Raw genomic sequence first — 27,933 nt, 5'->3', positions numbered from 1 at the left:
GCTGTTAGGAAGGCAAAAATTAGTAAGGTGCTAGAAATGTGCCATCCCTTTAACCAATCTATCTGTTATTAATCTAGTATTACTTGTTTAACTAGCCCTTTACATTTTCAAGAACCAAACAGCATTTAGAGCAATCATACAAAGAAAGTCAGCTATCAGGTAAAGTTCTTTTCATTGTTAATCCTTTAGTTTTATATTTTATAAGAGAATAGAAACAACAAAATAGCTAATTTTTTTTCATTAATTAATGGTCTTTCTTCTAGCTTACGTATCTAAAGTCTAACAAAGCTCTAGACATTCTTGCTTAAGAAACAATTAGAGCAAAATGGTAAAGAGTACTACTTCTGAAATCAGATGGATCTGTTTTCAAACTCGTTTTCTACTTAAAGCTGTATGAACTTGAGCAAGTCACTCTATGCCAAACATTGTTCTTCACACTATGTTCTTCGCATTATATTCTTATCGAATCTTCATTACATCTCTTATAAAGTAAATAGTATCATCTCTTTCTTTCAGAAGTTATCTAACTTCTAGTTAAATAAACATTATTCTTTTTCTGAATATCTCTTTCTTTCAGAAGTTATTTAACTTCTAGTTCAATAAACATTATTCTCTTTCTGAAAGAGATGAGGGGCACCTGGGTGGCTCAATCGGTTAAGCGTCTGACTTTGGCTCAGGTCACAATCTTGCAGTCTGGGAGTTCAAGCCCCCCATTAGGCTCTGTGCTAACAGCTCAGAGCCTGGAGCCTGCTGCAGATTCTGTGTCTCCCTCTCTCTCTGCCCTTCCCCTGCTCATGCTGTCTCTCTTTCTGTCACTCAAAAATAAATAAACATTTTTTAAAATTTTAAGAGAAAGAGATGATAGTATCTACTTTATAAGAGATGCAATGAAGATTAGATAAGAATATAATGCAAAGAATATAGTGTGAATAACAATGTTTGACATAGTGTGGGTGCTCCTCAAGAGAATGTCTTATTTAGGAACTAAATACTCCCTTAACTGAGGAACTACTCTCTCAGATTCTACCAGGACAATATAAGCTTGTTTTCTCTCTGTTCTCTTCACTTCTTAGGTTAAGAGAACCATAACACATTGTAATCTTAACCTCCAAAGCTGGAAATTAAACTACTGTCTAGAAACAATGAGTTCTCATCATCAGAGATAAACATAACCCCAGCTTCATAATTCAGTTTCATCCTAAATACAGTCCTCCCAAAATACTGATCTTTTCACATTAACATCATATCAACCTCCCTGCTGAATCGCTGTCTTTTATTGGTTTATATGATCAGTGTTCCTCTGGTTTTTCTCCTCACCCTTATCTCTGATGCCAAATGTTAGTTCTTTCTTCAGGGTCCATTTCTCTTCTCCTCCTACTTGATCTTATCCCATCCCCCAGTGATGAACACCATCTACATTACCAAGGGTCTAAAACTTATAACCTTAGTCCAGAATTCTCTTTTGAGCACAAGACTAATTAGTCCTCATACTCATTACTCTCACAGCAACCTGTTATTTTCCTGTAGAGCACTTACAAAATGCATCTGTGTGTTTACCTACTTAATGTCTATCTCCCCAGTCAGACTGCCCCATGAGAACAAGAACCATACCTATATGGTTCAACACCAAAAACCCAAGAATCTAGATAGTGTCTAGGCCTAAGAAGAGCATTCAACAAACATTTTTTCAGTGAATGACCAAATGAACCTCATATTATATAATAGTTTTTTTATAAATGCTATAGTGGAAATTAAAGTACAATGAAAACACAGAAACTAAAATCATAAACCTGACTGAAAAAACTTAAATGAGCAAATTATATACCATCTGAGTAGCATTTTCTAAGAGCTAATACTAATGGTTCTCCACTCTGGTTAGAATCACTGCCAAGGTCCTTCTGCACATCAAATCAAAATCTCTGGGGCTTGGGCATATGTATTTTTAAAGCTTCTCAGATGATTCTCATGTAAGACTAAGCAGAAAGAATAAGAGAGCATAAGCCAAAAAAGGGACTAACATGAACAAAAGCACAGGAATCAAGAAAAGACAGTGCATGCACTATTCAGGGGCACCTGGTGGCTTAGTCGGTTAAGCCTCCAACTCTCGAACTTCAGCTCAGGTCATGATCTCACAGTTGTGAGATAGAGCCCCACGTGGAACTCTGCACTGGGTATGGAACCTACTTAAGATTCTCTCTCTCCCTCTCCTTCTGCCCCTCCCCCAAGTGTGTGCACACGTGTGTGTGCGCGCGCGCTTTCTCTCCCTCAAAAAAAAAAAAAAAGAATGCTATTCAATCCAATGAAGACATGGAGATAGATAGAGGGGCATAGATGGAAGATGAATTATAAGAGACAAGTTAAGGGCAAATGATAGAGGATCTTTTCAAATTTGTTTTAATGTTTATTTATCTTTAAGAGACATAGATAGAGTGAGTTGGGGAGGGGCAGAGAAAAGGGGATACACAGAATCCAAAGCAGGCTCCAGGCTCTGAGCTGTCAGCCCAGAGCCTGACGTGGGGCTCAAACTCATGAACCATGAGATCATAACCTGAGCCGAAATCAGGTGCTCAACCGAGCCACTCAGGTGCCCCTATGATGGAGGATCTTATGTGTCTCTATAGGAAACACAGATGTCCCCTGTAGAAAGATGAGAACTTTTAATGATTTTTAAGCAAAGGAGAGATATGCACAGAGCTTAGAAAAGTAATTTAAGTATTGGGACAGATTAGAGTAGGTGGAATCTAAATTCAGAAGAACCAGTTAAGAAATTATCTTAACAACCTAGATTATTTTTAATATATGAAGAAATAAAACACAGGAAAGAAGTGGTAGGGAGAACTTCTGGAACAGAAGAGATATTTCATGGTATCTTATTATAGTCTGAACACAGCTGGCACAGCAGGGAGAGAAAGTATCCATGCTGGATAATTATATATTTTCAGACACCATTAAATGACATAAAGGACTCGGTATGGGCAGATGAATTTAGAAAGTTAGGGGCCTGAGAAAATTCATGTACCTATATAAGGAGATCCACATGAATAACCAGAGCTGTTGGAAATTTGAACCTGGCTACAGTAACAAAGTTGTAAGTCATGTGCATTTGGAGAGTAGCTGAAGTCATGAGATAAAATATAAATCTGCTTAAAGGAACCCATATACTTAACGAATATAATGGAGGAAAGCCTCATAATAACCCTGTGAAGAAGGGCAGACTTTAGTATTCCATTTCCATTTTCTTTTGTTTTGTTTTTTAAAAAATAAGGAAAAAGACTGAGACATTCAAATAGTTTTAAATGAGTTGACCAAGTGACTTAAGTAGAAAGAGGCAGAGCCAAGATCAGAATGTAGGGCTTCAAAATATTCCCACTATAAAATCTTGTCCAGCATGCTTACTGATACAGGTTGGCAGGTTGGTCTCCATGAGATCCATATGGCAAAATCTCATTCAAGTTCTTAGTTTAATAGGGTCAGGGAATTCCATTTTTCTGGATTATCCAAGGATTCAGGAGACCCATCAAACCAATACTTTAAAATGCAAAGGTAAAATATATATTTGTACACAAAGACACACACACATGCAATTACAAGTGATCATTTTCTTATCCTAGAATTTAAGAATTTATGTTGCTGCTATGCTACTCTTAAGATTCCTTTCATAAACAATTGGAAGCTGAATGACATGTGTACTAATTTTGTGCTTGGAATCTTAAAAATGGAAACTGTCTTGAGAACTATTCTCATTCCTTGAAAGACAAGAAACATCAGGCAATTAATTGATAATGGGTAAAATGAAGCAATGAAAATGAATGTGGAGACTTACAAAGCTGCAAGGCTATATACATGGTAAGGGAAGGCTGCAAAGATCTGAAAATATAATGAACTCCTACCTGTCTAATAATAATTACTGTCTCAGGTCAGCTTTCATAGACCTGAATTCACAATTAAACATTGTCCATTAGTATATATGAGTAAACAAACCAATGTTTTCACAAATATTTTTCTCAAATCACTTTTTTAAAGGTAAAGACAGAAATTAACAAAAATATTTCAACATACCCTAACTTTACAATGTGATAAGAGCCCCCACATTGGCTGTGCACAGGCCTCAAGTTCAGCAGCAAAGGCAGCATAGTAGGTCTGAGACTCAAATTCCACATGCTCATTTAGTTCTCGCTTGTTTAAGTTCATACCTTGCAAAAATTAAAGCAGATATAAACCTTGCCAAATGGAAGCAACTATTCATATTAAAAGTCAAGTAAAATACTTCTGAGTACCAAACACTTCAGTGCACACAAATGGCATAAATGGCACAGTATGTATAGAAATAAATAAATATTTAAAATAAAATAATCTAGTCTTTTTGGAAGTTTTTACAAGCTAGGTTTTCTTAGGAACACTTTGGAATTGTCTCCTTTACAACATAACTGAATATGTTATATAAGAAAGTCAAAACTATTTTAACTGATGGTAACTGAAATTTTATGAAAGTGTTATAAATCTTTCTTGGAGAATAGATTAGAAATTTCCAGATTAACAGTTTAAAGTGCTAAAAAAAATTACACTCCTGTTTCCTTTTTAATAATTTGACATTTTTCATAACTCTGACATATTTTCATGAACACTTGATTAAAGTACTTAAAAATATTAATTAAAATGAGACATTTCACGTGTAACCTGAATGGTATCTTATTATCTTTTAATTAGCTTATTTGATAGTTTTGCATTAGGCATTTTGTAAACTAAAAACTTAAAAAAAAGTAAAATTCATACCTTGAAAGAAGGATACAAAGTTCATCCATGTCACTAACAAACCATGGTCCTCCAAAAATCTCTTAGCCACACTTTGATGAGAAAGGATATTAATAAAATCACTGACAAGAGGCCAATAAGTGTTATTCTTCAGTAATGCTTCTCCACAGTTCACTACCACATGCAAACTATTTTCTTCATCTAAAACAGATACACACAGCCCAGCAATAAATAAGTTAAAAACAAAACAAAACAAAACAAAAACTTTATCAATGATACAGATTATGTATCGGGACATCTAAATTCAAACTCCAGCCTGACATATGGTGTGTTACTTATACTCTGAATCAATTTCCCCATCTGTAAAATGGGGAAAAGACACATACCTTAAGGAAATTAAATGAAGCATTATCAGAATACTTAGTACATCATTATAATAATTATACCACTTGTCTGACATATTACATGATACTGAGGTAGCTATATGTTCATAAAACCTTATTATTTTCTTGATTTTAACAACATAATGCAGTATCTTCAGTTCTAATCAGTAAAATATTTTTATTCTTAGATTAATCTTATTCCATCTTATCAAACAAATCTGTATAAGTGATATGCATTTAGTTACTTTCTTCTATTCAAAAAATACATATAGTTTTTTAGCAAACACGGTGTTTTGAAAATGAAAGATACACACATAAATAAACTTCTTAAGCCTTTAAAAAAATCTTCAAGGTTTAAATACATTATTGTGGGTGGGGAAAGATTAGGCATGTACAAAACCTTTACTATTAGAAGTTACAGCATATATGCATTAGCTCTCTTAACCTGTTCCAACTTAACTGATTCACTGGACAAACGAGCTCCCCATTCCTACTATAAAACATACTAATACCCCAAGATTTTTTAGCATTTCTTAGGCAGTTACTTTTTTGTCTCTCAAAAGCTTTGTAATACCTCTCTTTATGCATTCATATTTCATCAGTTTATATATATTTAATTCAAATTTTATAATAAGAACATTTAACATGAACAGAAACAAAAACTGACTGGATAAGCATATATGCTAAAAAATCTTGGAGAAAAATCATAAAAATCTAGGATTTTACACTCAGATGGATTCACAAAGATCTTTATGTTCTAACTTTAAAGAAAATGAAACTGGAAACCACAGATGATGCTTTGCACAAGTGGTACATGTAAGAAAGATGAGGGAGAACTCCAGTCAATGAAACTGTAACTTAAAAATGCTTTGCCCAGGGGCGCCTGGGTGGCTCAGTCGGTTGAGCGTCCGACTTCAGCTCAGGTCATGATCTCACAGTCTGTGAGTTTGAGCCCCGCATCGCGCTCTGTGCTGACAGCTCGGAGCCTGGAACCTGCTTCAGATTCTGTGTCTCCCTCTCTCTCTGCCCCTCCCCTGCTCATGCTCTGTCTCTCTCTGTCTCAAAAATAAACAAAAACATTTAAAAATAATAATAAATAAATTTAAAAATGCTTTGCCCAAAATTAACAGATTGGAGAATGAACGTGCATCTCTGTGTTTTTAGTTAAAAATGCACTGTTTAATACATGCATGTAACCTGTTTTAATGTTTCCTCACTTTAACCAAGTTTTTCAACTAACCATCTACTTGTCAAACTCATCAGTGAAGAGGTTTCTACAGCACTTAATTTCCATACATTAAATTTAGGTTTCAGTCCATGAAATTATTTTACTCAACTCTTAACTTACAACAATATACAAGAACAGGACCTGCGAAGTTAAGTATGTTCTCTTTCAGTGCCTCTCAATAGGACGAGAGAGGGTGTAACTGAATGAAGGAGTGGGGGGTAAGAGGGCGATTACAAATCATCCACACCTGAGATTAGAAAGCCCTCCCTGACTACTACCGCCATCACCATGGGCTATAATAGGAAAAGTAAGAAATCATAAGAACAAATACAGCTAGAAAAGACTCCCCTGAGGAAGCGATGTTTAAACTAAGATCTACAGAATGAAGGAGGAATTAGAATAAGCCAAATAAACTAGGGATGGGAGAGGCAATGGTGTTCTAGGTAGAGGAAGCAATATAAAAAAGGATGGAATCACTGGGACAAAGAATGCAGAAGACGGGTGGCACAAATGACGCCAGAGGGCCTTATAAAGCAGCTTCAGGAGTCTGGAGTTCACGTAAAGAGAATGGCAAGCCACTGGGGGTAGGGTTGAGAGATGGGGACATGATCAGATGTGCAGTATAGAAAGTAACTCAAGGAAGGTGGTGACGGCTACTAGTATGAAGCCTAGAGATGACGATGGCTTGAACTATGGTGGTGGCATGAAGATGTAAAGATGAAGAGAAGTGGCTATTGTAAGGTGTTTACAAGGTTAAAATGACAGATTCGGTGATGCTCATTATACTACAAGGAGTAAAAAGTCAAAAATGACTCCTAGGTTTTTAGATGAGGCAGCCGTGTAAGTAGTTGGACAGGGGTACTAAAACACACACTGTGTACTCACATACACATATAAATACACACATTCACACACATGCACACACACACACAATAATAGAAAAGAAGCAGGCTTGATAGAGAGAGAAAGAGTTCTTGGTGTGGACATCGTGGGTTTGAGGTACACAATTGGATGTTTGAGACATCCAAAGAATATAGCACAATAAACAGTTTGATGTGCAGAACAGATTGATCTGGGATTATTACCAATTGCGGACACTCCCCTAGTTATGCAACATATGGTTTTAAGTTCCTATTTTACACAGACTGTTTCATAATACAAACTGTAAAATTTCAGGGACATCAATAGTTATGTTTGGAATTACAAAGCAGTATGGTGTAGAAATGAATACAACAGAGTAAAAGTGTAAAGTAGGGATTGCATACTACTAGAGGCTTTTTCCTTTTAATCTTCAACTATTGCTGTGGCCATGTGAATTCTCATTATATGAGCGTCTATTTACTAACAATATATACAAAATTTTAAAACAGTGTCTAACGAAAATTTATGAAAAAGCCAGATAGATCTATTTAAAAATAAAAACAAAGTACAGGGATCCTGTTGTAATATCTGTAGCAAGTTACAGGTAGTTCAAAATATTTAAAGCCCGTTCCAATACTCGATGTAAAAACAGGAAAGTTTATGGTGTTTTTAGAAGACCATCAAGCAGGTATCATGAAATGTTATGCTACGTTGGAATAAAACACCATGAGATCTAAAGATAATATTAGGCCTTGGCTTAGAAATAATGTAATTTACTGCTAGAAAAAATACACTTGTATTTAAAGATCTTAGCAATGCTACTGATAGCTATTTAGCTTCTAGAAAATTCAATTTGTGTTGAATTTCCAAGACAGATTAACTGCATTAGAAGGGAAGTATATACAGAAAGCAAAATAAGACTTTGCAATATGAGTTCATAAAATATGGGTAAAGTAAGAAGAACAAAGATACCAAGACAAAGTGCCAAAAAACACCAATGTTGACAGGACAAGCTGAAGAGTTCTGGGCCACAGAAAGAATACACAATCAACAGTGTGAAATGCTACTGAAAATTAGGAAAGATAAGGTCGAAAGAGTGGCCATGGGTTTCCCCATCATGTAGGTCATGGAAAGGGTGACCATATAATTTATTGTATAAACTGGGACTCTTTTGAGAGTAAAAGGGATTGTGTGAATAACTACATCACAACAACAGACATTACTTAGAATTGTTCTGGGGAAAGTAGGACATGCAACCACTGGAGTCACGGACAATTTTGGAGAGATCAACAGAATGATAGGAGTGGACACTAGACACTAGACCTCTAGTCAGTAACTGAGTGCCTGAAAAGGAAACAAACAAACTCTTTCAGGAAATCTGGCTGCAGAAAAAATATGAGACAGATCCAAACACATCTTCTCAAACATTCTTCCTTGAAGATCAAGTGCAAACTATATATAATAAGCACAGCTAAACCACTTAGTCAAGAAAACAGACCCCAGATTCTTTTCAAAAGAGCAGATACTTCTAAATTTGAAGTTTTCTAGTCTATAAAATAAAAATACTTTTTGTGAAAAGTCCTTCTGTAAATAAATAATTCTATATACAAGAATATGACTGATATGATATTAGATACTGAACTGAATGATGATAGATACTATTTCAAAAGAGAACAAACAATACATGTAATGTATGTAACTAAATCTCAGAAAGAAAGGGTCATCTTACATGAAGACAGAAAAACTATAATACAAAGCAGCTGTTAAATTTTCCTTTAAAAAAAGTAAAGAGATATATTGCTTAATGTAAATAATGTATTATGCTCCCACTATACCCACAATGGAAGACAGAATCACAGAGTGGGCAAAAGAATGGGTGTAAGTCAAACACCCAGCCTTACTACTTACAGCTGTAAAACCACAGATGATTGACTTTAACTCCCTAAGCCACAGTTCCCTCACCTATAAAATGGAAAAAAACAAAATCTACTTCTTAGAACTACTAATGGTTAAATGACATAATATAAAGAAAAAGAGCATAGCATATAGTGAGTGCTTAAAAGATGGTAGCTATCATATTAGCTAGCTATTATTAGTATATATAAGGCACTGTACCCTGCACTGAGCATATATCAATTTTCAGGCTATGATATCACAGGAGAATATAGACAGACTATCAGAATAGAGAGAAAATAGGAGCTGATATGCAAAAGAAGGTAACAGTGGAACAAGGCAAGTTTCAACTACAAGATCTCTCTTCCAGAGAAAATGGAAAAGTCCTGAGATTTAATCTGAGGTACTGTTTGTTGTTAAAGTTTAGGTCCACATGCCAACAAGTGAAGACACACTGCTATCGATATTGACCTGCCTTGTTTCATGGTTAAGGGCAGATTCTGACATCAGGAGATATGAAGTCCTTGGCTCTGTCATTTACTAGCTGGCTTATCTATGGTAAATGACTTAACTTCTCTAAGACTCAATTTAACTCATCTATAAAGTGGGGAAAATAATAATACCAGTCTCAGAAAAGAGTTCCAAAGCTTAACTGAGACAACATATGAATGGTATTAACACAGCGCCTCATACATAGCAAATACTCAAATAATATAAATTATTACAGGAAGGCAAAGTTAAGATGAAAGACCACAGTGAAATGAGAATAGGAGGAGGCCCCAGAGACATTACGGCAGTTTGAGGAATATCAACCATATAGTGGGCACAAAAGAAAAAAACTAAAGACCTCACTATGGGAAAACAAAAAAAGGCAATATTTATTTCAATTTTTAAATTATAAAACTATAGGCATATAAAAATGTTTAAGGCTGATAGTTAAACTTATAATAAAAAAACAGGAACATGTGCAATAAAGAAATGGTTAAATTATGGTAAAGTCATATGATATTAATACCTGCAATCATAAAAACCATGTTCCCAACATGTACACTATGGTAGTGTATTTTTAAAGTATTGTACCATATATTAAAGTATTTCTATCTGTAAATACACTCCTATCACACAAAAAGACAGAAAAGAAATATTCCCAAATGTTAACAGCTGTTTGTAAATAACTAAGCTATAACTAATTTTAAAGTTTGTCTTTAAACTTTGCTGAAAATTTTCAAAAAAATTCTTTAACAAAGATGTATAATTTTACAATATTTTTAAAGTTATTTTAAGCATATAAGGAGGTTTTTAAAACTAGTTACACAAAGTATACCAATAATAAAACTGGTGAAATAATTCTGAGTTTACCTTGTAGCTCACTTTTAATAAGGCAACTTTCCATCATGTATAATAGCACAGTGACCATAATATCCAGCAGCTGACATTCTTCTGTCACCTGTCTGGCTAGCTCTTCATTGCTGAACAATTGAACACTAATATGCACAATTCTGTTAGACATTGTGTCGGATTCATGACTCTTCTTCAGTGTTTTCATAATGAAAGCATAATGCTGAACAAAAGTTTTTGTAAAAGCAACCTGTAAATTTTTTTAAATAGGGGGAAAAAAACACAATAGTTTAGAGTTTTACAACACATTTTCCAATACATTATGTTAGCATTTTAAAGCTATTATTAGCTTGTGATGACGCCCAAGATAATTTTAAAAGTAATTTTAATGATGATGGTAGTCACATTCTTTTTTTTTTTTTTTGGAACATTAGCAAAATACTTGGATGGTTAAAAAAAATTTAATTACCATTTTAAATCATTAAAATTTTAGAGCAATTATAAATACCATGATTTAAAAATACAAATTTTCACTTTGCTTACAAATAATATCAATTAGCTAATGTCAAAATAGGTGTCACTGTTTTGTTTAACAACAAAATCTAAAGTCTGAGCTAAAAACCATACCAGAGGATGTAATATAACTAAAAAACAAGGGTGTCAATGTGATTACTCCAAAAGAAATGTATTCCCCTATTTGATTGGAAAGCTGACCACTACATGACTAAATAAATACTCTTTCTGGGGCAGCTGGGTGACTCAGTCGGTTAAGCATCCGACTCTTGGTTTCGGCTCAGATCATGATCTCACAGTTTGTGAATTTGAGCCCCGCATCATGCTTGGGGTTCTCTCTCTCTCAAAAAAAATCAATGAACTTAAAAAAATTATTAAAAATAAAAAAAAAAAAACTCTGTGTAACATGTACATTTCCTCTTGTTTTCTTAACTGGGTATAATGACACAAAACAATGGCATTATTCATTAAAGTTTAACTCCTAAAGAGGCTTTATTATCTAAACCATAAGAAGAACTACAGCAATCAATCAACCAATGAAAAACAATAACAACAACTACTACTACTACAACATAATTTATTTTCTTTTCATGCATGCAGTTGTGTCACTTTGCCATAACTACATGGTAGTCACAGGTGTGGGTCCACACCTTCTGGGACTAGAGCCTTCAATACCTACATGCATATATAGGTCAATACCTGTTCTGTCTTTAACAGTATGGCTAGCAATTACTAACCCCACGATTTTCCCAAACCTAACCCCACAATACATTTTTTTAAGTAATCGCTACACCCAACATGGGGCTTGAACTCATGACACCAAGATCAAGCATGCTCTACCAACTGAGCCAGCCAAGTGCCCCTCTAACCCCACAATCCAAATTCAGTTGCCCCCTTAAACATTCTCATAGCACCTTGTGCCTCTCCTTTAGAGAACTTACTACAATTTGTAACTACACATTTACTTGTGCAATTATGTCTTTGTCCCCCAGCATTCTCTTTGGACCAAGTTCCATGTAGAAAGACTATCCTCAGGAATTCTGCTCTGTAAAACTGCTTTGCCTCAGAGCTATGATCCTGTGCTTTTTGTGCAAACCCTGTTTGACAACGAAAGAAGCTAATGCTTTTTATTAGTGTTATATCAGTCCTCAAAGCTACAATAAAATAAGCCACAGCTGAGAAACACACCAAAAAGATTTTTCATAATGAAAAGGCAAAGAAAGGAGAGCAAAGTTCAGAAAGAAAGGGGAAAAATGTAGATACCTTATACTCTTGATCTGGAAGCATGTTGAGTAAGAAAGTTACCATCTTCTGAGGGAATTCATACTTTATAGTCCAAAACAACAGTTCTTCTAGAAAACTTTTATGTTTCAAAACATCCATTATAGATTGATCTACATAAAAAAAGAAAACTTATCACCTAATGATTTAAGTTGTTCATCTCATTTAAACCTTACTATAATTAATAATCCATCAACCTCAAACACCTGAATGTATATAAATTAAGGATACCTTTTCATTAATTCAATAATGCTGACATCATCAATTCAGATTTCTATAATCTCCATAGTATAAAATAGCAAAATACTCAATCTTTATGTTTTAATAGGAAGCAGGTACTAGAAAAATAAGTAATTATTTCTCCTTAAACATAAGCACTTTATCTAAAATTTATAAGATTCAAAATAATTACGGAACAGTCATGGTACTGAATATTTACAGTAACAACAATTTTAAGCTAAAAACAAAATATCAAAGCCAGAAAGCCCAAAATTATTACATCTTTTGATTTTTAATTTTTAGAGAAAGGGGGAGAAATTTTTATAGAATTCAATAATTTATTTCTTTAAAATTGTTCTTCATAAATAAAATACTAACTTTCCTGCAGGAAATAATTACTAATGTATTGTTTACTCTAGTATATGGAAGCACTCACTTTTTTTCTGGAAAGAATATACCAGAACAAGTATAAAGAGTGTTATACATGCTTACTTGCACTGCACTCAAGATGCCCTCTTCATGCACAGAAGAAACAGAAAATGGGTGGTGCCCCCTGGGGTGCCTGGGTGGCTCAGTGATTTCAACTCAGGTTGAACTCTTGATTTCAGCTCAGGTTATGAACTCACGGTTCCTGAGATTGAGCCTCGTGTCCAGCTCTACACTAACAATGTGGAGCCTGCTTGGAAATCTCTCTCCCTCTCTCTGCCCCCCTCCTCAAAAATAAACAAACATGAAAGACAGAAAGAAAATGGATGCCCCTTTTATTTGTGTGTGTTTATTTACTTATTTTAAGAGAGAGAGAGACAGAGAGCAAATGAGCAGGTGAGGGGCAGAGAGAGAATCCCAAGCAGGTTCCATGCCATGAGCGTGGAGCTCCACATGGGGCTCGACCTCACCATGCGAGAGATCATGACCTGAGCTAAAATCAAGCATCAGACACTTAACCAACTGAGCCACCCCGGCACCCCTGGATGCCCCATTTAAATAAAAATATTCAAAAAAGGATAAAATTATCTATTAGACAGCCAATTTCTATGGTGAAGTGCTACTCACTCCTTGAGAGCTACTTTGTCTCCTGCTAATCTCTGCATCCTTGCCACACTTAGTCAACAGAAAGGTCTCAGTGGGTATATAATGAACTGAATATTTTAATACTTTGGTTATTTCTTTCTCTCACTTTCTCTAATTTCTTTCCCTGAAAAAGAACAAGAAAATTCTACTGATTTTTGCTGGAGCCAATAATCTTGGGCTACTGCTCTGGATCATCAGGTCCACATAAGCACATTTCAGAGGACACAGCAAGTGTCAATGGAATGGGTTGGTTCAGTTATGATGCTTACACAGGGACTAGAGTTAGATGAGAGATTTAAAAATAATAAAATTACATGCACTAAAATACTCAGGAATGACCCGAACTACATTATAGTTCAAGTTGTCTTACAGAGTAATTAATCTTGGAGCATTTTTCAACTGGCCCTGCCTCAGTGGTACAGTTCTATTATTTAGTAATGTGGTCATACCACATCTCCTCAGCTCATAGGTATGCAAATGTAACAGTACGCTCAATACACATGCCATCAACAAGCATGTCATCGCTCTCTTAATTCTTCTATAAAATATTCTAGGCTTAACAGGCTTGAATCAGTACTTACTAGACATAACTTTAACCCAGTTTTTTCATTAATAATTGGTAACCCAATATTTTCAGAATACAATTTCATTATTCTGGAGACACTACAATTTTAACTACAGAAAAGCAAAAGTTATGTCCCAATCCCCCAACTCCCTTTCACTGTGCCTTTAGTATAAGCAATATGTAACAGGGATAAAAATATAAATACAATTATACCATATATCCCCTTAGTGGAAACTACTTAATCCTTTATTTTCTAAATCTCAGAATTTTCTACTTGTAAAACCAAAATCTCTTCCTCCTGAACTAGATCATTCACAGGATGACAATGATTTAAAAATAGAAATAAACCAGTCTTGCAAAAACTGAGGTAAAATATATTCAAAAGCACACACTGACATACTCAAAGCCAAAAAAGCAATAAAATTAGGGCCCAAGTGAATCAGATGACAGGAATATGAGGATTAGAAATTAAAATTAGAATGTAACCCAGAGCATATTGCTGATGCCAATTTAATTCGCACAGTTCATTTAGCACTAACATGATTGAAAATTTTACAGGCTACCAAAAAAATTTAAAAACCTTCAAGGATAAGTGTTTCTAAAAATATTTACAAAGCTAAAAAACTTGTGGTATTAATCTTAGAATTCACAGGACTCTGCAAGTTTGCATTTGTCAAAGGAAAGCCTGAAGCTACCATAATTATTATATGTCAAGTATTTAAAAAGAAAGATATGTTAACTTTGTTTTAAATAAATAAAGCAAGCCAAATGAACCAGAAAAGCTACGGCTTCTACTAAGATGAAAATAGCTACAGTTGTGTACAATTCAATTTTTTCATCTTCAGACAAAAAGCAAAGAAAAACCCCACAATGTCTTCATTGCAGTCGTTCTTAAAATAGATGATGTCAGTTTCTCCCAGATATTTAAAACATGTGTGGGGTGCCTGGGTGGCTCAGTCAGTTGAGTGTCAGACTTCAGCTCAGGTCATGATCTTGAGGTTCATGGGTTTGAGCCCCACGTTGGGTTCTGTGCTGACAGCTTAGAGCCTGGAGCCTGCTTAGGATTCTGTGTCTCCCTCTCTCTCTCCCTCCTCCCTCCCCCTCTTTCAAAAATAAACATTAAAAAAAAAAAATGTAAAAAATTTTAACAAAAAAATAAAACGTGTGATGGGCTTTGTGTGCTATGTTATGGAAATGTGGTTAGAAATGCTTCCAGTAGTTATGTAGGACTACATATTTACGTTAAAATCTGGATTAAACTGTCATGACTTTTACAATGCCAAAACTACTTTAAGCCAAACTGAAAAAAAAAAAAAAAATTTGAACAATCAGTTATGTGGTGGAAAATCTGTGGGTAAGGTAAAGGTTTTAATTAAACAGTGGAGTCCAGGCTCTATAACTCAGGAACTCAATAATCTTGGCCAATAAACTTGGCCTTCTAGGCCTCAGTTTTCTCATCCTTAAAATTTAGGTTTTGAGAATACACAGTGAGTTTGTGTAGCACAGAGCTTCAACCTCTTGCCTATCATTACATATTTTCTTTTCAGCTCCCTTTCTAACCACTGAACCAAATTCTTACAAAAACTACACCACTCCCTGGACTACCAATATCTTCAAAAGCAACAATCATTTTTTGAAAACAGGGGTTCTACTAATTCAAATGGCTATTTCTTCCATGCACATAATTAGGGCAAAAATGATAACTGATCAAGTCTTAAATCTCTGTACTACTCCTCACCAGTGGAAGAAGGAAGAGAAGATAATCAATCCAATCTCAAATATGAAAAAAATCAGGTATAAAGCTCCAACTTTAAGTCTCCATAAAAAGTATCTTCAGCCAAAGTCTGACCAAAGGAAAACAATGTTACACCATAACAGGTATTTTTTTCTGGGCATCCCTAAAGCTTAAACTCAAGTATGTGCCTAACAGTCTGCTTCAATTCAGATGTTACCTCAAGAACTCAGGTAAACACAAAGACAACTCTGGCAAGTCAAAGGGCCAGGCAGCCATATGAGTTTCTAATTTCCTTCAGACATTAAAAAGATATATGCACCCCTATGTTGACTGCAGTATTATTGACAATAGCCAAGATATGGAAGCAACCTAAGTGTCCATCAATAGATGAATGGATAAGGAAAATATGATATATACACACAACAGAATATTAGGCAGCCATAAAAAATGATGAAATTATGCCATTTGAGACAAGAGGATGGACCTACAGGGTATAATGCTAATTGAAATAAGCCAGACTGAGAAAGACAAATACCATATGATTCCACTCATAAGTGAAATAAGAAGAAGAAGAAGAAGAAGAAGAAGAAGAAGAAGAAGAAGAAGAAGAAGAAGAAAGCAGAATCAGACCTACAAATATACAGAACAAAGTGATAGCTGCCAGAACAGGTGCTGGGGGTGGGGGCGTGGGGACAAAATGGGTGAAGGAGAGAGGATAGATGTATAGATATGGGCTTCCAGTTAAGAAATGAGTAAGTCACAGGAATAAAAAGCAGACCATACAGAATACAGTCAATGATATTGTAATAGTGAAGTAACCAGACAGATGGCAGCCACACTTGTGGTGAACAGAGCATAATGTACAAACTTGACAAATCACTAAGTTGTACACCTGAAACTAACATATACTGTGTCTTAACTGTACTCAAACAAACAAACAAAAAGCAATCAAAACCCAGCAGATTCAGGAAAACCTACCCCTGCAACCACCTAGAAAGAATTTAGATAGGGGGCGCCTGGGTGGCTCGGTCAGTTAAGAAGCTGACTTCGGCTCAGGTCATGATCTCACGGTCCATGAGTTCAAGCCCCGTGTCGGGCCCTGTGCTGACAGCTCTGGAGCCTGTTTCAGATTCTGTGTGTCCCTCTCTCTCTGCCTCTCCCCCATTCATGCTCTGTCTCTGTCTCAAAAATAAATAAACGTTAAAAAAAAAAAATTAAAAGAAAGAATTTAGATAGAAGATCTGCTCCAGGAAGAGAGCTATCACCAAAGATAATTACATTATGGTATAAACTAAGTATAGTAGACAGGGAGGAACCTAGCAAGACTTGTTTGATCAAAGTCTTCTATGTCCCATTGTTTCTGAGTGGCTCGGAAAACATGCATTTATCAAGTACTTACTCTTTTTCCCTTCCTGTGAATTGCAAGTCTTCTCTTTGAAGTCCCAGACCCCTACTCGCTTCTCCTTACTTCAGAATGACCTAGATGCTGTATTTCGCCTGTCTCTGGAATTTCCATGTTGGTGTGGATTCCCCATATATAAGCGATTAAATCTGATTGTCTCCTATCAATCTGTCTCATGTCATCTTAGTCTGGCTAGAAGGACCTTAAAAGGTCCCCACCACTAGAAGCGGCAAATTAAATGCAGCAGCATAAGTACCTCAGAAGAGACTTACAAAATGAGCCTCAACTGAAAGTGCCTGCAGTTCTAAATATTCCTTCCCAAGCAGTTCTAAATATTCTACAAGATACATCAAAATAGTAATTTAACAAATTCTTTTCATCAAAATAGTAATATAACCTCTGGAAACTCTCTAACAGTGCATACAAACCCAGCATATAGACCACGTTGGTATTTGGAAATCCATGGCAAAAATTCACAGCACAGGCCATCAACTTATAACAAGTATTCTAGAAAAGCTTTTAGTGAGGGTCTAGAAAACATAGTGATTATGAGGTTAAGCTCTGGGACTTGAATTAAGGAACTACTTCCCATTAGCTGTGATCTCTAACATGCCTTCATTTCCTCATTCATAAAATAGTCATAACAATGATAACAATAATAATAAAAACTGCTTCATATGGTGATTTTAAGAATTAAATGAAACGTGAGGTGCTTAGCACTACGTCTAGCATATGCAAAAAAGTTTTAAAAATATTATTATTATTATTATTATTATTAATCTATTTCCTCACTACAGACATATCTACTTCCTCCTTTGAGCAAACACATATTGAGCCTTTACTGAACCCTTTTTTTTTTAATGTTACTTATTTATTTTGAGAAAGAGAGACAGCATGCGTGATCAGGGGAGGGGCAGAGAGAGAGAGGGAGAGAGAATTCCAAGCAGGTTCCACGCTGTCAGCACAGAACCCAATGCGGGGCTCAAACTCATGAACCCTGAGATCATAACCTGAGCAGAAATCAAGAGTCAGCAGTTTAACCAACTGAGACACCCAGGCACCCCTTTAAACAACCCTTAATAAGTGCCATTCATTTTAATTCTCTCCCTCCCCCCCACCTCTCTCTCTCATCATCTCTTCTGTGTCCATCCTTTTTCACTCTAGAAATTGCATACTCCAGATTATAACAAGATGTAAATCAAACTAAAACTTTACACCAAAAACACTGGATCCAAATCAAAGAATCAATGAAAGATTTGTTTTTATGATTCAAATATAATAATGCATATCTTATGAAAAAAACAAGAAACAAAATTCTGATAGTAAGGGTTTCATTTGCTTTTGAGGTCCCCCACAATCACTCCCTAACAACACTTTCTCCATCATTAGACAAATCTAAAAACATAACTCTCTTCAAAATGGCTAGCCAGTAAGTGTTCTTAATGATTAAACATTTTTAAATTAATGTTTAGATTAAACATTTAAATAAAGTTTTTATTTAAATTCCAGTTAGTGAACACAGTGCAGTATTAGTTTCAGGTGTACAATACAGTTATTCAACACTTCCATATAATACCCAGTGTTCATCACAACAAGTGTACTCCTTAATCCCCATCACCAATTTAACCCATCCCCACACCCTCCTCCCCTCTGTCAATCACCAGTTTGTCCTCTATAGTTAAGAGTCTGTTTCTTGGTTTATATTTTTAGCTTTTTATACAAGGAAAAAAACGAATATAAATACCTTTGGTGCTACTGCTTAGTTTGACCCTCTTTCTCTTGCCCAGACCTTGACTACCATCTTGATCCTCCTGGAGAAAAACAAAATTAGCATCATGTACAGTCCTATTCATGAATGTACACATTTTACACAAATATAAATATGCTTATAAATTATGTTAAATATATAACACAGGCATGCTTCCATAATATTAACACATTTTACTTTTATGTATTTACTGTAATAAAATATATTTTTACTTTAAAATTAGCATTATAATTAAAATATATAATGAAAACCCTTAGTATTAAAATACAAGAGCTCTTAAATCTAATCTGTGCTTTAAAAAATTTTTTTTAATGTTTGTTTATTTTTGAGAGAGACAGAGTGCGAGTGGGTTAGAGGTAGAGAGAGAGGGAGACACAGAATCTGAAGCAGGCTCCAGGCTCTGAGCTGTCAGCACAGAGCCCAACGCAGGGCTTGAACTCACAAACTGAGAAATCATGACCTGAGCCAAAGTCAGACGCTTAACCGACTGAGCCACCCAGGCACCCCTTAATCTGTGTTTGTAATGGCAGACTTGCAAAACCCAAAAATTCCAAAACAAAAATTTCCAAAACACAAAAAAATTACTAACCTTTTAAACATAACATCAAATGCACAAAAAAGATAAAGGGGAGAAGGGAAGCAGATTAATACAGGAAGAAAGGAGAGAAGGGGAAGAGAGCTAAAACAATGAATAGAGAAAAGGCTTTGAAGGATCTAAGAGAAAAGATGAGTTTAAGAAAGCAAATTCTAAAAAAAAAAAAAAAAAAAAAAAAAAAAAAATTCTGAAAAATAAGCACAGTACATTAAAAGCTAGAGTTGATAGTTTAAAAAGTAATAACAAATTTTAAATACTTAAGAAAAAATCCAAAAAGGAAATACAGGCATTTCTGCTTATATGTGATATATTCATTCCTGAAAAACCCTCCCATTAAAAATAACAAAGCTAAAGGGGGGGGGGGGGGAGATGAGGGGCAGACAACTTACAACCTATTCAGTTTTGTAACCAGAGAAGTAACAAAAGCAATAATAGGTACCTGGGGATATTATTTGGATGCCCAGACAAATATCTTGGAGTGGTGTTAGGCTGCCTCAGGGGATATTACCACTGCATCACAGCAGAATGGGAAGCTAGCCAGCTAAGACAACACAGAGGTAAGAGAAGCAGAGAAAGCCGCAATCTACCCCTAGTGCAACCAATGTGAAACTAGAGGTATGCCTCTTGCAGAGGGAGCCCTGGATGCAAGTGCACATTTCTAATTTTCTTTAAATGTTGCTGAAAAAGTCCCTGCTGCCTTCACAGTACAGTTCAGGTTTATTCCCATGCAGGTAAAGGATGATTCTACCCCATTATCCCAGCTCTCTTGAACTAGGAAAGACCACACAGGGATCCAAAACCTCTATGTTATACTAATGTCTTTCTCCTATTTTCCAAACATATAGGAGCCAACTGGTATTCTAAAGACATGTGTGGTAGTATTCTCTATACAGTCTGTTGTACTAACAATGGTGTTGTGTTGGTGGCAGGTTAAACTGTGGTACAAATTCCCAGATACTTTCTCAATTATGAAATCTCCAAAGCAGAAAAGTAACCTTAGCTTCATGCTACTGTTTTACCTACTGGCTTCCTTGTCGGCCAAGGTATGGCTTCCTTGGCCTACATACCATAGCCTTAACTTCAGATATCTGGCAAATCCAGCTAGCATCCATCCTCAGAGCTGGGGTCTTCCAAAGTTACCACTTAGCTCAGTCAGCATTTACTGACCACTTCAGTATGCCCTCCCTGTAAATCCCTACTTTTGCCAGTCCTCTCTGACCATCTACCTGGCAGCAGTACTGAAAGTCAAACTACAGTCTCCTCCTTCTCTTCTACCAGCCTCATTTGCCCTTGGAGTAACTTGGTCAGAATGAAATTGCAAGCATTAAAAGGCGGAAAGAAGACACAAGAATATAAAATCATGACAGAGGGCCCAGAGGGTTCTAAAGTGTGAGATTTAGCTAACAGCCACTTATAAAACTGTTCTCCCAATCTTGAGAGAAAAGACAAATCTGGAAAAACATATTTTATAACCCAGGCTAGAATTACTTCATAATTTCAAATATAAACTTTCTATAAGAAGAGTATCCTCAATCCAACAATGGTCATGGCATAACAAAGTTGTATAAATTTCCCAACCTTATAGTCTAAAAAACAAGTACAATTAACCAAGCAAAGGAGAGGAAAGCCATTCCAAGAAAAGACAGCATGACAAAAATGCAACAACAAACTATGGAAACAGTGACCAGTGAGTTGGGATTCACATCATGGTAGATAGATAGCAAATACATCCAGGAAGGGAGATTATATGAAGAGTACCAGAAAATGCAAATTCCTGTACATTACTGCTAAAAGTATACAGTAGTATAATTTTTCTGAATGGCAATTTGCCAATAGACATCAAAAGCCTTTATTTATTATTTTAACAGAAGTTTTAGTTATAGGAATTTATCCTAAAGAAATAGACAAGTGAATAAGGACTATATGCATAACTATTTTAAACAGTGTTATTTATAAAAGCAAAATGAAAGAATCTTTGACTTCCAATGGCAGGGGATTAGATAAATTATACTACACCTGTACTCTATGAAGAACAACAATGCTAGAGCTCTAAATTCATTTTGGCCAGATATGTCTTCATAAACCATTATTAAAAATGAGAAAAGCATGATATGTAGAATAGCATATAGAGTATGAAACCATTTAAGTACTAATAAAATACATATAAAACTGTTAAAATATACTCATTCTTATAATATTCAAAACTGTCATTAGTGACAAAAGTAGATTATAGAGCAGCATATACAGCATGAAACCATTAAACTATACTACATATAAAATGTAGAATACAGAGGTTTACAATAAGTCACCTCTAAGTGATAGACTACTACGTTATTTTTTATATTTTTGTTAATACTTTCTATTTATTCAACAATGACTATGGATTATAACTTAAAGATAAATATGTTTTAAATACTACTTCTGATTTCAAATCCAAAATGTGACAACCTGCTCAAGATAATGGATTATTGTGTTATCTATTACAAGTCCCACATTTTGGGGGGAATGCAAACTGGTGCAGCCACTCTGGAAAACAGTATGGAGGTTCCTCAAAAAATTAAACATACAACTACCCTATGACCCAGCAACTGCACTATTAGGTATTTATCCAAGGGATACACATATGCTGTTTTAAAGGGGCACATGCACCCCAACAAGAGCCAAAGTATGGAAAGAGCCCAAATGTCCATCGATGGATGAATGGATAAAGAAGATGTGGTACATATATACAATGGAGTAATACTCAGCAATCAAAAAGAACGAAACCTTGCCATTTGCAACCACATGGATGGAACTACATGGATAGGGTATTATGCTAAGTGAAATTAGTCAGTCACAGAAAGACAACAATCATATGACTTCACTCATATGAAGACTTTAAGAGACAAAACAGATAACATAAGAGAAGGGAAACAAAAATAATATAAAAACAGGGAGGGGGACAAAACAGAAGAGACTCATAAATATGGAGAACTGAGGGTTATGGGAGGGGGGATGGGCTAAATGGGTAAGGGGCACTAAGGAATCTACTCCTGAAATCATTGTTGCACTATATGCTAACTTGGATGTAAATTTTAAAAAATAAATAACAAATAAACAAATAAAAATTAAAAAATAAAAAAAATCCCACATTTTTATTTTGAGAAAAAAACAATACTTTTAACAACAGGAAGAACTCCCAGTAGTGAGAATTTCAGGATTAAGGAAGATGAGAATACGGTTACCATGACTACAATACCACAACACACCCCAAATTCATGATGGTAAATTGTAGTTCTTCCCTATTTATCCATGAGGAAGCAATATAAAACCCTGGGAGAAAATCATGGTCTAATGGACAAGGAAGGAAATAAATCAAGTACAACATCAATCCAAACAGCATTTGTGGAACCCTCAGAAACACTTTCCAAATCTTAACTAATCCCTGGGCAGAGAAGTAGACAACACTGCTACATGTGTTTCAGACACAAAATATGTATATGTCCAAAATGAGATAATAAGATCCATAAAAACCCAGATTCAAACTCCCAGTGAAAAATTTGCAGATGGTTTCTCAATCCAAATTAACCTCTATTCCTTTCTCTCTTAGATTTAGTAGACAAATGAAAAACATGTGAACTCCATAAAAAGAAGTCAGGTAAATTAACAACCACTTAAAACAATATCCAAAGAATTGTTATTGGGCTACCAAAAGACTCCATCAAAAAATTGTCTAAACTAATACATGAATTCATCAAAGTCACAGAATATAAAATCAATGTACAGAAATCTGCTGTATTTCTATACACCAATAACAAAGCAGCAGAAAAAGAAATCAAGGAATTAATCCCATTTGCAATGGCACTAAAACCAATAAGATACCCAGGAATAAACCTAACTAAAGAAGTACAAAATCTGGAGGCCATGAGAAGGTGGCAGAGCAGCACAAAGACCCTCAGCTTGCCTCATTCCTAAAACGCAGCTAGATCAGCACCAAACCATTTGCACCCTAGGAAATTAATTTGAGGATGAACACAACTATCTGCATGACTTGAGCCACAGAACTCGGCAGGGACACAGTGCAGAGAGGTGAGCTGGGAGAGAGAAAAGCTGAGAAGGATAGAGAGCTGGGGTTTTTTGGAAAGAAGACAGACAAAGGTGGAGAATGAAGCACATCAGGAGAGTGCAGGAAAAAAACACTTCCCAAAAGTAGCAGGAGTGAGAGAGAAAGAAGGGAAAACACTCACAGGGGACTGAACAAGCAACCTATTCCCCAAAACCACTGATGGGAAGAAAGGAGAGGGTTTCAATACCACCAGGATCCTATAAAACACTGGAGAGCAGAGTCTGACGGTTTGGAGCTCAGCGCTTGGTGGTGTGCTGGTGAGGAAGTAGGGCAAATCCCCAGGAGCAGGCAGCAAGGTCTGAGGGGTCAGTGTGCCACATGGGGAGAAGCAGTTCCCCCCTTGGAGGGAATCTGATAGAGGTCATATGGCTTCACCAAAGGCAAAGATCCCAGAAGACCTCAGAGAGCAGCCATGTTTGCTACTATTAGGACAAAGACACCAGAGTGCAGAGAAACCTGGCTCCGGCTGTGTTGTGATTTGCCATAATCTCTGAAACTCTGTCACTGCGCAATCACATTTTCTGGAGCAAGCTGGCACCCAGCCATTGCTCAGCGAGATCTTGCACCAGAGATTTGGCACAAGTCCAAGCAGCAAGGGCCTCTGGAGTGTGGGGTTTTGAAACGCAACCCCACCTAAGATAAAACTCTGGAGGGAGGTACTGCCTGGCAGGCAGATGGATTGGATATGGACAGGGTAGGGGCGGGGAGTGGAGGGAGGCCTGAGACAAAGGAGGAGGGGTGCTTGATCATGGGTCAGTGAGAATGGGAAGTTCCTATGCCAGAGACAAGGGAGCTGGGTGAAGCCATTTCCACCTCTCTAGCACAAGCCACACTAATCATCCCAGCAAGCTAAGCAGTGCCACCTAGTGAAGAACGGAGTCATTACACCAAGCCCCACCCAACTGCACCCTCCAAGCACATCCCCTAGAAGACCACACAAGTCCCTCCCCCTGCTTACTATGGACTATAGATTACTATATAGTTTGAAATCCAGGGTAACCTGGGTGTAACTTCCTTCGGGTTTCATTCTGTTTGCTTGTTCATTTATTTAGGTTGTTGTGGTTTTGTTTTGGGTTTTTGTTGCTTCTGATTTTGTTTAAATTGTTTTTCTTGGGTTTTTTTCCCCCCATTCTTTTCTTAGTCTTGGATAAGGAAATAATTTTATTTTTATTTTCTTTTTTTTAATTTTTTTATTTTTTTCATTATTTTTTGAAATTTTTACCGTTTCATTTCCCTTAGTTCATTTTATTCTATTTTATTATATACAATTGTTTAATGTTTATTTATTTTTGAGGGAGAAAAAGAGAGCACGTGTTTGAGTGTGGGAGGGGCAAGGAAAGAGGGAGACACAGAATCTGAAAAAGGCTCAAGGCTGCAAGCTGACAGCACAGAGCCTGACACGGGGCTCAAACCCATGAACCGTGAGGGCATGACCTGAGCCACCTAGTCGGACACTTAACCAACTGAGCCACCCAGGCACCCCATAAAATTTTTTTTAATTTTTAAATATTTTCTTATCTATTTTTTCTATTCTCTGTCTTTTTTCACTATTCTATCAAGCTTCTTTCAACTTCTTGACCAAAACACACCTAGGATCTAGCTTCCCTTTTGTTTTGTTTTTAATTTTTTTTATTTTATTAATTTTTTCTTCCTCCAAAATGAAAAAAATGAAGGAATTCACCCATTTACCCCAAAATAAAGAACAAGAAGAAATGACAGCCAGGGGCTTAATCAACACAGATATAAGCAAGATGTCTGAACTAGAATTTAGAACCATGATAATAAGAATACTAGCTAGGGTTGGAAAAAACCATAGAATCCCTTTCTGCAGAGACAAAACAAGTAAAATCTAGTCAAGACAAAAATAAAAATGCTATAACTGAGATGCAAGCAAGAATGGATGCCACGAAGGCAAGGATGGACGAAGCAGAGCAGGGAATCAGCAATACAGAAAACAGTATTATGGAGCAGGAAAAAAAGAGGGGAAAAAAGGCAAAAGAGCACAATACAACTCTGTGACTTATTAGAAAGGAATAACATCCGAATCATAGGAATCTCAGAAAATGAAGAGAGAGAAAAAGGAACAGAAGGTTTAATGTGAGCAAATTAGAGCAGAAAACTTTCCTAATCTGGGGAATGACTATGACATCAAAATCAAAGAAGCATAGAGAATGCCATTAGATTTAATAAAAACCGACCATCATCAGGTTGTATCATAGTCAAATTCATAAAATACACAGACAAGAAAAGAATTATGAAAGCAAAAAGGGAACAAAAGTCCTTAGCCTAGAAGAGAAGACAGATCAGGTTAGCAGCAGACCTATCCACAGAAACTTGGCAGGCAAGAAAGGAGTGGGAGACATATTCAATGTGGTGAATCAGGAAAATATGCAGCCAAGAATTCTTTATCCAGCAGGCTATCATTGAAAATAGAAGGAGAAATAAAGAGTTTCCCAGCCAAAAAACCTAAGAGAATTTATAACCACTAAACAGCCTGCAAGAAATTTTAAGTGGAGAAAAAAAGAAACAAAACAAAGAAGACCAAAAGCAACAAAGACCAGAAAGGACCAGAGAACATCACCAGAAACACTAACTCTACAGGCAACATGATGGCACTAAATTTGTATCTTTCAGTACTCACTCTAAATGTCAATGTACTAAACACTCCAATCAAAAGACATAGGGTTGGGAATGCAAGCTGGTGCAGCCACTTTGGAAAACAGTATGGAGGTTCCTCAAAAAGCTAAAAATAGAACTACACTATGACCCAGCAATTGCACTACTAGGCATTTATCCAAGGGATACAGGTATGCTGTTTCAAAGGGACACATGCACCCCATGTTTATAGCAAGAATGAAGGCCACGACAACAAGGATGGACGAAGCAGAGCAGCGAAATCAGCAATACGGAAAACAGCACTATCAACAATAGTCAAAGTATGGAAAGAGCCCAAATGTCCATCAATGGATGAATGGATAAAGAAGATGTGGTATATATATATACAATGGAGTATTACTCGGCAATCAAAAAGAATGAAATCTTGCCATTTGTAACTACGTGGATGTAACTGGAGGGTATTATGCTAAGTGAAATTAGTCAGAGAAAAACAAAAATCATAGGACTTCACTCATATGAGGACTTTAAGAGACAAAACAGATGAACATAAGGGAAGGGAAACAAAAATAATATAAAAACAGGGAGGGGGACAAAACATAAGAGACTCATAAATATGGGGAACAAACTGAGGGTTACGGGAGAGATTGTGGGAGGGGGAATGGGCTAAATAGGTAAAGGGCACTAAGGAATCTACTCCTGAAATCACTGTTGCACTATATGCTAACTAATATGGATGTAAATTTTAAAAAAATAAAAAATGAAACAAGTTAAAAAAATTAAAAAAAAAAAGACATAAGGTATCAGAATGGATAAGAAAACAAGACTCATCTATATGGTGCTTACAAGAAACACATTTTAGACCTAAAGACACCTGCAGATTGAAAGTAAGGGGATGGAGAACCATCTATCATGCAAATGGTCGTCAAAAGGAAGCTGGAGTAGCCAAATTTCTGTTAGACAAACTAGATTTAAAAAAAAATTTTTTTTTAACATTTATTTATTTTTGAGACAGAGAGAGAGAGAGCATGAACAGGGGAGGGTCAGAGGAAGAGGGAGACATAGAATCTGAAACAGGCTCCAGGCTCTGAGCTGTCAGCACAGAGCCCGACGCGGGGCTCGAACCCACAGACCGTGAGATCTTGACCTGAGCTGAAGTCGGATGCTTAACCGACTGAGCCACCCAGGCGCCCCGAGACAAACTAGATTTTAAAATAAAGACTGTAACAAGAGGTGAAGAAGGGCATCATAGCATAATTAAGGGGCCTATCCACCAAGAAGATCTAAGACTTGAAAATATTTATGCCTGCAACGTGAAAGCACCCAAATACATAAATCAATTAATCACAAACATAAATAAACTCACTGATAATAATAACATAATAATAGGGGAGTTCAACACCTCCACATACAGCAATGGACAGATCATCTAAGCAGAAAGTCAACAAGGAAAGAATGACCTTGAATGACACACTGGACCAGATGGACTTAACAAATATATTCAGAACATTTCATCCTAAAGCAGCAGAATACATATTCTTCTCCAGTGCACATGTAACATTCTCCAGAACAGATCACATACTGGGTCACAAATCAGCCCTCAACAAGTAC

At 36.1% G+C, this 27,933-nt stretch overlaps 1 protein-coding gene across 4 annotated transcripts in view; it reads right to left on the bottom strand.

Moving 5' to 3' along the window:
• The window catches only part of UBR3 (ubiquitin protein ligase E3 component n-recognin 3), a 234,227-nt gene that overhangs the window by 144,879 nt on the left and 61,415 nt on the right, over positions 1-27,933 (bottom strand). For all 4 annotated transcript variants that reach the window (XM_042994657.1, XM_042994658.1, XM_042994660.1 and 1 more), the window contains exons 6-10: positions 18,986-19,052; positions 12,232-12,362; positions 10,477-10,705; positions 4,774-4,953; positions 4,060-4,193 (exon numbers count right to left, since the gene is read on the bottom strand). In XM_042994657.1, coding sequence (XP_042850591.1) covers positions 4,060-4,193; positions 4,774-4,953; positions 10,477-10,705; positions 12,232-12,362; positions 18,986-19,052 — 741 coding nt within the window. The remainder of the gene's footprint in view (positions 1-4,059; positions 4,194-4,773; positions 4,954-10,476; positions 10,706-12,231; positions 12,363-18,985; positions 19,053-27,933) is intronic.

Source organism: Panthera tigris, chromosome C1, assembly GCF_018350195.1.
Source record: "Panthera tigris isolate Pti1 chromosome C1, P.tigris_Pti1_mat1.1, whole genome shotgun sequence".
In the NCBI taxonomy this organism is placed as follows: Eukaryota; Metazoa; Chordata; class Mammalia; order Carnivora; family Felidae; genus Panthera; species Panthera tigris.
This window is presented reverse-complemented; position numbering and strand designations above follow the sequence as displayed.